This window comes from Polypterus senegalus, chromosome 16, assembly GCF_016835505.1.
Source record: "Polypterus senegalus isolate Bchr_013 chromosome 16, ASM1683550v1, whole genome shotgun sequence".
Taxonomy (NCBI): domain Eukaryota; kingdom Metazoa; phylum Chordata; class Cladistia; order Polypteriformes; family Polypteridae; genus Polypterus; species Polypterus senegalus.
The window spans coordinates 78,118,677-78,130,210 of record NC_053169.1 but is presented as its reverse complement, the minus strand read 5'-3'; the positions used below and the strand labels follow the sequence as shown (position 1 = coordinate 78,130,210).

At 40.7% G+C, this 11,534-nt stretch overlaps 1 protein-coding gene across 1 annotated transcript; it reads left to right on the top strand.

Moving 5' to 3' along the window:
- Positions 1-2,709: 2,709 nt before the first annotated feature.
- LOC120516920 (prokineticin receptor 1-like) lies at positions 2,710-10,920 on the top strand. Its single transcript, XM_039738929.1, is given in 4 exon segments — positions 2,710-2,914; positions 3,654-4,296; positions 9,109-9,770; positions 9,773-10,920. Coding segments are annotated over 3 exon segments (1,158 nt in total). The 5' UTR covers positions 2,710-2,914; positions 3,654-3,829; the 3' UTR covers positions 9,802-10,920.
- Positions 10,921-11,534: the final 614 nt, after the last annotated feature.

Sequence of the window (11,534 nt, the reverse complement as noted above, 5' to 3'; positions counted from 1 at the left end):
AAAGGTAAAAGATGAAAATTCTTGAATACCCAAGCCACTCACCCATTTAAATCCAGTTGTGCAGGCCTTCCATATGCTGAAGAAAAAACTTAAGGGGACAAAACCCTAAAATAAGCAGGAGCTTAAGATGGCTGTAGTAAAGGCTTGGCAGAGCATCACCATGAGAAGATCCTCAATACCTGGTGATGTCTATGAATCAGAGGCGGCTTTAGGGGTGTGTGGGGCCTCGGGCTGACCATCCTCACGCTGGCCGGTTATGTCAAGCGCTGTTACCGGTATGTGTGGACTGTATAAACCTGAGCGCGAATTTAATAAAAAATAATAATAACATATATCGGATTTTCTCATTACAGTTTTTTAGCTACATTTTTTGCAAGATAACACGCGGACTTTATCAAAATATAACTGGAGAATATAAGTTGACAAATCCGCTCGAAAGGGACAAGCGGACCTCAAAAGCGTCCAGCTGCCTCACTTGCCACCCCCAAACGCCGCTCTTGCGGCTGTTGAAAGGGATATGCGACAAAGTCCTACGTTTGACGGCTTTAAATGACCTGCCATTGCTGTGTCCAAATGTTATGGTTCCTTGAAATCGGCGGATGGGCCCATGTAGATAAACAACAAGAGCGACATGTATTGCAATGCCAGCATTGTCACGCTAGAGATGGGCGGGTTTCTCGACAGATGATTGACAGCAGGGTATCCTCAGGCGTGCTGAGCTCTCGTCATACCTTTCAGGTCTGAGAAGGCAGGTGGAGACACCCATGGCGTTATAAATACAGCCTTGCAGGTGATAACCGAGAAACTGGGAAAAGGGACACGACACGAGACACCGGACGACGATCGGGGACAGAGCGAGAGCGGAATGGCCTGCCTAGTGAAGTGACTGTTGTTTTCACAGGACGTTTTAGAGTTTGATTCTGCTGGAAGACTGCTGTAAATTATTTGTTGTGGAATAAACGCGGCCGCTATTGGGCTTAATTTTCATCCGATGTGTGTTTCGGTCATTCCATCTCGTTACAGTATGCAAATCCCCTTTAATGAAAGTCTGCAATGTCCACTTTATTCACGTCTGAACTGTTTGATTTGCAGTTTTAACCTGTGGAGCAGAGGGGTGAATCAAGGAGAGATGTGTCTTTGTCCCAAATGTTATGGAGGGCACTGCATGTGTGCAGAATTTGTAACCACAAGTTAAATTCCATTCACGACAAGATCAATTTAAGTTACACAAAGAGAAATCTAATCACATTCAAGACCACCAAGGGCAAATATCAACAATCGCTCGATACGTGAGGTCGCAGTTTAAAAAACGTTTATAGGGAACCTTTAAAGAAGCCAGACGCGGTGTTATGAATCAGATCATAGCTGGTAGTGAATAAGGAATGACATCTGACAGCTTTTAACGGAAACATTTATATGTTCGTTTTGTAGTACTAGGTTGTTGTACCGTGTTAGCCATTATGAATGTAGATCTTTGCCTGAAGAAGGGGCCTGAGTTGCCTCGAAAGCTTGCATATTGTAATCTTTAGAGTTCCAATAAAAGGTGTCATTTTGCTTGGCTTTTCTCTATTTTCGTTTTGAAATTGAACAGTCTTTAGCAAGGCATTCAAGATCTAGAGTTCCAGTCATTTTGATTTTCTTCATGTTTGTGTCTCTCGTTGCTTTAAAAGGATTATTATTATTATTGATTAAAAAAAAACCTTGCGATACGGGTTTCAAACAAAGAACTTACACCCTTATTGTTATTATTCGAATTATCACAAATATTTACTGTAAATCAGAACTAAAAATAACAAAGTATACATCTCCGGTCTGTCGTTATCAAAGAGCCGACTCCTGAAAACCGCGGACTTTGTGGCGCTTTTTCCGATTCCAATATCACATTATGAAATTGAAAGTAGCCAAACTAAATGATTATTATTGGTGCTGTATAATTTTCCGTCTATTCGAGTCCCACCCCAGCCTCAGCTCATGCTGATGACAAGCCGGCGCCCACCGTTAGAGATCCCAGTTTCAAATTTCGATTGACACCTCATGTTCTGCGAGACTTATTTTGGAAAATGAAGATTGGAGAATGGTGGGGTGGAAAAGGTGCACTGTATATAACACCATCTTTGTAAAACATATCGATTAATGTAGCTCTTGTTTCTCGTTTTGACTTCGCAAGTCGTATTTTAAGATATTTTTCCAAATTTCTGATCGTAAGCGGCAAGGCAGGTGCAATACTTTTACTTGTAATGGGAATGTGAAATTAAATCAGTTCATAATATGTAAATATAAATGCACTGCGTTTATGTGCATCGCAGGTAACAGCACAGTAGCGGAGGGGTTAGCGCTGCAGCTCTTTCAATTACCGAAGGTTCTCGCCATTTATAAAGACATGCAGTGTAGATGAATTGCTTGTTGAGTGTAAATTAAGACTGAGTGTGTGTGGGAGTGAAACCCCTTCCAGGACTGTCTTCGATGTTACCGGCAATGGCTTTGTCTCTTTACAATCATTTCTCGGTATAATACTGTATAGTTCAGGAAACTAACTACGGAAAGCATGCAAATCTTGGCACATTTGGATACGTCTAAGCGGCTTACATGTGTTCTCTGTCAAACTAAGGATTTGCTTCTAATTTATATTCAAGTAAATGATAATAATCATCTTGCGATCGTATTCTTGTCTTTTTTAAGCACAATGATTCTGGCACTTTAAAATGAAGCGCAGTTTGCTGGATTGTGTGCGTCACCAAAGCTGTCAGTCTGTGAGCGTCCACTAGAGGGAGGCTGTGGTGACAACCTTGATGCGAGACCTGAGGCGTCATCGGCGGCAGAGGCAAGCTGCGAGAGAGGAGCATGGCTCGCGTGTGGGAAAAAGTTGAGCCCCTCAAAGCAAAAATAGAAAAAAAGTGAGGAGCCCAATATCAAGGTAGGCGTGACGGTAGAGGACCGCTTTTTAATGTGCGTTTTAAAAATGTTTCAGTGTTGTGACTTTTTTTTTTTTAAACTATTGTCAACGACAGAAATTCTTTTAAGATAAAATCGCTTTTAACAGAAGACTTCATTAGGATCACGGAAGCAAAGGTGGCAATATTTTTTTTTTTTTTTTACAAATCAAGAATAAAAAGCTGTATCCTTTCCTTTGATTTTATTATTAGATCAGTAGTTATGCAGACCACACCTTGTTTATTGCCATTTTTTCTCCTGCCGGGATCATTTTGTGTTTCTTTCTCTACACTTGGGCTAGACAAGTTTTTCATCTTTGATCAAGTTGTTTGTCACTAGTAATTTTTCCCATATAATCTCTAATATCTTGTCTCACTCGTAAAGTTTTTTTTGTTATTGTATCCACGGTCTGGTCTCGGCATTGCTATCATTATTAAGTACCACTACATCAGATAATAATAATAATAGCATGGAGGTAACTGGCATTTCCTTTTAAAATATTATATCATTTATTCAAGCAATTCATTATTTTTGTTATTGGGCTTTCATTCTTTCCCTTCTGATTATTATTATTGTTGTTGTTATTATTATTACTATTTTCCCATGTCCTTTAACTAGAGAGAGCAATGTTAAAAACACTATGTATGTCTGCAGTGTTTTGAAACATTTGCACACACTATTGTGGATCACTGATAAATAAGGTCTTGTTGTTTGAATTTCAGATACACTCCCTGGGAATTAGAACCGAACAAGCAGAGTGTGAATGAAGCTCGCTCATTAGTGTTCACAACTGTAAATAGCTTCACCTCACGCCGGTAACTGAAGCAGCAGTGAAATTCATTTTTGAAAAGCTTTCCATCTCCTGATTTACCCCCTGGCAAGCCCACGGTGCACTGTCATGGGGGACTACAATTGCAGCAATTTTGCAGCTTTGTATGCAATGCCAGAAGAATTCCTCGCGAAAAGCATCCCATATCCTTACTCATCCAATTGTGATGTCAGTTACGATGTTGCAGAAGATGACATTCTGGACATAACCCAAGGCAAATCCTTTTTTGCAGCAACCATTGTGATTGGTGTAGTTTTAATATGCATTATGTTAGTCTGTGGCATTGGCAATATTCTGTTTATTGTTGCCTTAGCGAGGTACAAAAAACTTAGAAATCTGACCAATCTTCTTATTGCTAACTTGGCCATATCTGATTTCATTGTATCAATTGTGTGCTGCCCCTTTTTAGTGGACTATTATGTAGTTAAACAACTGTCCTGGCACCATGGATTAGTGCTGTGTGCCTCGGTCAATTACCTCAGGACTGTGTCCCTGTACGTCTCCACTAATGCCCTCTTGGCCATTGCAGTTGACAGGTGAGTTGATTTTTTTTACATTTGTTGGTTGCACAACAGCTATGCCTTTCTTATATCAAGAATCCAACATTACAGAAGGTTGAGAAGGTTCAGAAAGTTTGGTGGATGGACTGAAGAATAGATACAATGTGAAAACATGGAATGTCTGCATTTATTTTCTTAAAAATAAAGGTGCCAAAGTGGTTCTTCAGAGCGATGACCCTAGGGAACCATTTAGGGTTCCCAAAAGAACCAGCTATAAAGAACCTTGACTAATTTAAAAAGGCGCTTTTCCACTGCATAGTACGGCACAGCACGGTTCAGTACAGCTCACCTTGGTTCGGCTCGGTTTGCGTTTCGACTGCAGTTTAGTACCGTTTTAGAGTGGGCGGGATTATTCAAATGTTGTTATAGTTGCGCCGCCTCTACTGCCGTGACACCGTGGAACTTTTACAACAACACGCAGACAACAACAACACTTTAGCTCGACGACGCGCAAGGGTAAGCATCTAAAAAAAGTACATCACTAGCTAACTTTTATCACTGTTGCAAAGCATAAAATGAACTTAACTGCCAGTGTAACATTAAAATGCTGATTCTGTATATTACAGATCTTCCACATTTTGCAAAAAAGTCGCCGCAACAGACCATCTGTTTGGACATTTAATCGTGCCTCAGAGTGGTGGGATGTGATTGTTCCCGGTTTTACAAACACTCAGTGGCTGGAGAACTTTCAAATGTCTGAAGAAACATTCATCCACTTATGCAACAAACTGCGTCCAGCGATGGAGAGACGGGACACAAACTTCCGCGTGTGTGTACCTTTAAAGAAAAGAATAGCCAGTGACGCAGTAATGACGATTTTCTCCGGCCAATCAGTGACCAGCAGAGTTTAAACGTCACGTTTTGGTAACGGTTCGGCGCGCTTGGAACCTCGGCTGAGGTGGTACTAAAAAAAGGACCAGGTACCAGGTACTGTTCCCAGTGGAAAACCCCCCAAAAGTGAGCTGAACTGAACCGTGTCGTGCCGTACTATGCAGTGGAAAAGCGCCATTAGATCTTTTACAGTTTTTATAAATAACCATGGATAAATGGTTGTGAAATACCAGTGGATTGGTGATTTTGAACCTTCTCACATATAACAACACTGGGTGAGTTCGGCTTTTATCGATCTGTTAGTATCCTGCTAGGTAGCCTAGCATACATTAAACATTTCTGTTCTGTCCATATTCTCAAAGCCCAATCATATTTCACACACAAAGAGCCCTGAAATGGGCCTTTGTTAAGCAATGGTTGTGTGAAGAATCACACAACCCAGTAAAGAACCTTTCAGGAGCGACACAGCACTTTTCATTCATTTGGTTTTTGAGCCACGTTTTGCCAAGCAGGCTGGCAAGAAGGCAGAAAGCATTCTGCCTGTTGTATGCAGAAGAAGGCAGTAATGAACTTTGGATGAGATGCCAGTCCGTCGTAGGGCACATCCACATGGGAACAAATTATAGCTGTAGTCGGTCTAACCTTTTGTGCATGTGCTAAAAAATTGGAGTACTTGGAGAAAACCCATGAAGGCAGATCATAAACAACAACTGGGCAGACATGAACCCACCGTGGTGAAGCTGTGCAAAAGCAGCATATTTTTTTCATTAGGCCACATATAAACCTCTCCTGTAGCTGTACCTTCACAAAAGGCAAAGTCACCAGCCTTTCGCCAGACTGCGTATCCTTCCTGCTTTGACATGTGAGAGTCAGTCTAGGACAGGGGTGTCGGACTCCAGGCCTGGAGGGCCGCAGTGGCTGCAGGTTTTCATCCTAACCCTTTTTCCTGATCGGTGACCAGTTTTCACTGCTAGTTAACACCTTTACCCTTTATTTTAATAGCCCTGTTTTTAAGGATTCAGTCCTCTGAATTTATTCCTTTCTTCATTAAATGACAGCCAAACAGAAATAAGACGTGAGACAAACCAACAGTCGACCGGCTAAACTGGCATTTCAAACTCCAACCAACCAATTTCACTCCAACCAAACTCTTAATGAGAAGTCAATTCCTGCTGTTAATTAAACCCGTTATTTAATTCTATGGCTCATTGTTGTTCTCATTCTGCCACAGCACACTGTTGATTTTTCTGTTTTTTCTAAGAACACCATCAAGATGTTTTGGTGACCTGAGAGATCAGCCTTGCTGAGACCTTCACCTTTCTTTATTTTCAGATGCTGTGAGATGGGCACAGGTGAGCTGGTCATGTGGTGGCTTGTTTTGGGTCTCATTATTGTTTGGCTGCTAAATAAGGAAAAGTGAGAACTAAGAGGCCTGAGTCATGTCAATCAAAATTAGGCAAAAAAGAGGTTAATTAGCAGTGAAAACTGGTCACTAATGAAGAAGATGGTTAGAATGAAAACCTGCAGCCACTGCGGCCCTCCAGGCCCAGAGTTTGACACCCATGATCTAGGACAGGGGTGGCGAGATCCAGGCCTGGAGTGCTGCAGTGGCTACAGGTTTTCATCCTAACCCTTTTCCTAATCAGTGACCAGTTTTCCCTGCAAATTAACTTTTTCCTCATCACTTTAATAGCCCTGTTAGAAGAGTTCAGCCCTCTGAATTGATTCCTTTCTTCATTAAATGACAGCCAAGCAGAAATGAGATGTGAAACAAGCTAACAGATGACCAGCTAAACTGGGGCTTCAAATTCCAACCAATTTCACTCCAATCATTTTCTTAATGAAAAGCCAATTCTTGCTGTTAATTAAACCCGTTATTTAATTCCATGGCTTGTTGCTGCTCTCATTCTGCCACAGTACACTGTTGTTTTTCTGTTCTTTCTAAAAGCACCGTCAGGATGTTTTGGTGACCTGAGAGATCAACCTTACCAAGACCATCACGTCTCTTTAATTTCAGATATTATGTGATGGGCACACGGGAACTGGCAATGTGGTGGCTTGTTTTGTGTCTCATTATTGTTTGGCTGCTAATTAAAGAAAAAGAAACAACTATGGGGCCTGAGTCAAGTTAATTAGAAGATGTAATGAGCAGCAAAAACTGGTCACTAATTAAGAAGATGATAAGAATGAAAACCTGCAGCCACTGTGGCACTCAAGGCCTGGAGTTCGCCACCCCTGATCTGGGAGCGCAGCATTTATAATCAGTGATGAAGAATAGTAGACGTTTAAAGTAAGAGCTGACAAAAAATATCCTTATATATAATTTGATACTATCCGTATGTATGGTGTTCACGTCAATACCTCGATTCAATACAAGTTAGAACCATGCAATGGGACTCTGCCTCTGTAGTTAGAACATAACGTGGCAAACGCAGAAACAGTATTGCATGATTGGCTACAGTGACGCTGCTGGACGGCCGAGTATAGTAAGTCAAATTGGTTCGAGCAGATAACAGTAAGTTCGGTTGGTTTTTGGAACGTTGGTTTGGTGGGGCGTACTTTCCAGGACTAACATTGTCGACTGACTTAAACCCGTCGACAGCTCCGGAACTGTAAGTAATTTAGAACGTATCGCCATTTGCTTGGTACGTCGAAATCTATCTTTGGGCAGTTCGGTTTTGGCATCCGTCCTTCTGACAGCTATTGGCAAACTGAGTAATGACGGCTGGGTATTAACAACGGTCATTGTTTAAATTTTAGCCGATCTCAGATCTGAAATGACCATGGCAACATAATTATTACTCCAACTCTGATTAGAGTCGTAATATACGGTTTGTTTTGAAAATTTGTTTGCCGGAAAAAATCAAATGAGGTGCGCCGAAGAGCTGAGTTCACGTCTCGCAGCCCCGTTTAAACAGGAAGCTCTTCATTACATCGACCAAAAAGGTCTATTTTAAGCACAAATCATTGCCATGATAACAAAACCATTTCAAGGACTTAAAAAAACAATTATTTGCAGAGAAAGTAAGGATTTAACAAACGTAGAATTTGTAGCCAAATTCGATCGGGCTCCCAGTCGCTAGTTATTTTATGTTTGCATGAGTCTTGATGGAAAACATCATTAGAAAGGCCTTTACAAAGCAAAAAGTGTAATGGTTTAAAGCAAGGATGTTCAACGTCATCCTGGAGGACCACAGTGGCTGCTGGTTTTTGTTCCAACCGAGTTGTCAATAGCAGGTCTTATTCAATATCCTGACTTGTTAGTGCTTTAACTCTGCCACATGATTAAGCTCATTCTTAAATCATATCTTTTTTTTTTTCCTTTCTAACAAATGAATAGTTTCCAGCTCTTAATAAACTTTAATAAATACTTTAATACACCAATTTGTGCACACTGAATCCACACAGGTGTAAACAGAGAACTGCTGGCTCCTTTGCCATTTGCTTCTTATTGCTAATAAGGAGCCATTAAGACTGAAATAAGCAATTAAAGTGTTTGAAATCTTGACAAGCGAGACCACTAAAATGAAGCACTTGAGCAATAACAACAACAAATACCTTCTCATGAAGTGATTGGGTTAAAACAGTAACCTGTAGCCTGTAGGTGTTGCTCCCCACCTAAAGGATCTGAGTCTTCAATACCGAATCAATGAAATCACATTCATTATCAGCAAAAACTGAACACTAACTAAGAATATGGTTAGAATGAACACCCGCCGCCATGGCGGCCCTCCAGGATAGGAGCTGGGCACCCCTGGTTTAAAGGAAAGATTAAAGTTTTACATTCAATGTTTACTTCCCAGTTTTGTGATTCCATTATAGAAGAATGTATTTTTTTTGTAGAGCAGTGCTCAATTTCCACGTAGTTTGTCGTTTTTCAATTTGTTGTCTTTGCCTGTGCTTTAAGTTAACTCCCTGTTTTGCATTTCATGCTCAGTGATGCAATTGTTCTTTTAGATATCTGGCTATCGTACACCCCCTGAGGCCTCGTATGAAATACCAAACTGCCTATTGTCTTATCACGGGGGTCTGGATCATTCCCATTCTCATTGCCGTGCCCTCCGCCTATTTCTCGACCGAGATGAGCATCCCTCATAGCAGGAGCAACAGTAAAATCTTTTGTGGCCAAATCTGGCCATTTGATCAGAAGCTCTATTACCGGTCCTACTTCCTGGTCATCTTTGGGATTGAGTTTGTGGCGCCTGTTTTGGTGATGGCGTTGTGCTACACTCGAATCTCTATGGAGCTCTGGTTCAAAAGTGTTCCCGGATTTCAGACAAAGCAGATCAAAAAAAGGCTCCGCTGCAGAAGGAAAACAGTCATGGTCCTTATTGGCATTTTGACGGCGTATATACTGTGCTGGGCACCTTACTACGGTTATGGTATCCTGCGTGACTTCTATCCTGCAGTCATCTTAAGAGACAGAAATTATCTGATTGCCTACTACATTATCGAATGCATAGCAATGAGCAACAGCATGATCAACACCTTGTGCTTTGTAAGTGTTAAAAATCATACAATCAAATATTTCAAAAAAATTGTCCTGCTGAGGTGGAAATCGACATATTCTTCAAACAGAACTGAAGAATTTGACCCTCAGACTGCTTCAGTGCCCGCGACGGAGAGATGGACTGCGTACAGCTGAAATGAAATGTGCCTGCTTTGTACCTTTATGCTATTTGCCATTCATTTGATTTACTGTGGAATGAATCTAAAATGTCCTGACAGTGTTTGCTTGTAAGATGTTCAGTCTGAATACAAATATTGATTTTTAGACACAGGTGCCAATGGGCCAGTGAGATGAACTGCACATATGACAAATACTGTACAGTGGTATATATACTGTACATCATCGGATTGATGATGGGGCAACACCCATGTATTCAATCTATCCGAAAACCTATAGAAACAACCATTTTTTATAAAGTGAAAAATGAGCTTATTTTAACTGACAAAAAAATGGATTGATGTTCACTTGAGGATTCTGCTCTTCAGTCTCAGTTGTCATGCAGTTTATTGGTTGATTTGTGATAAAATGCTGAACTGTTGAATTGTGTCAAACGCGTCCTGAGTTATTCTGTGGTTCAAAGCGCCGTGCCTCTGATTCTCATCTTCCATGCTTTTCCATGCCAGCTGGACACTAAAATACTGGGTGTTATAAGGTGAAGCACATGGTTAATAGACAAAAAAATGTGCCATTTTGTATTTTTTCATAATACAATGCATACGGTGCTTTTAATATAAGGAATAAAGTGTATAGAAATTAAACACACAGCTCATTTGCTTCCGTCATGTAGGCCTCCACATTTTTTGAAAACTAAAGAAATGTGGTTTATACTGGCAGAGCGAGTGCAAAGTCATGTGGAAAAAATGGGATTATTTTCCAAAAATTGCACATGAACAGGCATGAGTGTAAATAATACGCATTGTTAGAATGAACATCTGAAGGCAAGCTCATGGCCTCGGGTTCAATACATCTAGAGAGCACAAATAATAGTTGTGGATTTCCTACAGAGTTTATTAGATTCTTTGCTTTTGCTGCTCAGAATTGTATTTTGCAATGCTTAAGACAGTCAGATCAGTTGGCTTTTTGGATTAATTGACACATTTTTCTAAAATACTTTTATTTTGCCCCATTTGTGTATGCCTCTCTGGTGGTTTTCTGGATATATGTCTGATTTATTTTTTTTCACCTTTTGCAGTAATTGTCCACAGTTTTGTGCCATTCAGAACTCAACATCTGTTTTAAAAATAAATTATGATTCATGGTTCCCAGGAATCTCTCCAGTGTTTTTTTTTTTTTTTTGTAATTTTACCAAATACAATTCATTAAAAACAAATTACTACAATTTTCTAAAGAGAAAAGTGTAAGAATTTTTCATTGTTCAGAGTTGAATTTGAACACAACAGCTCTTTTGTCCATGAGGTCCCGTCACATTCAGCACACCTTAGAGACATTGCTGAAAATGTGAATGTGAGGTTCAAGATCCATCCATCCATTATCCAACCCGCTATATCCTAACTACAGGGTCACGGGGGGTCTGCTGGAGCCAATCCCAGTCAACACAGGGTGCAAGGCAGGAAACAAACCCCGGGCAGGGCGCCAGCCCACCGCAGGTGAGGTTCAAGATGAAGAGTGGAAATAAGCTGTTAAAAAAAAAAAACGGTAAGTAATGGTGGTCCTCAATGGTCTAATCAGCACCCTGATGTAGGGATCCTAATGGGTACTGGTAGTTAGTTTAGCAGAGACTAGGCCAACAAAACAAACAAGGGGGTCTTTTAAAAGCCTTCAGCTCAAGACACATCTTTGGTCTATTGAGAATAACAGGACACCAGAGATGGCTATGTTCTAGACATTGTCGGGCAACCGGTGCGCCGCGAAA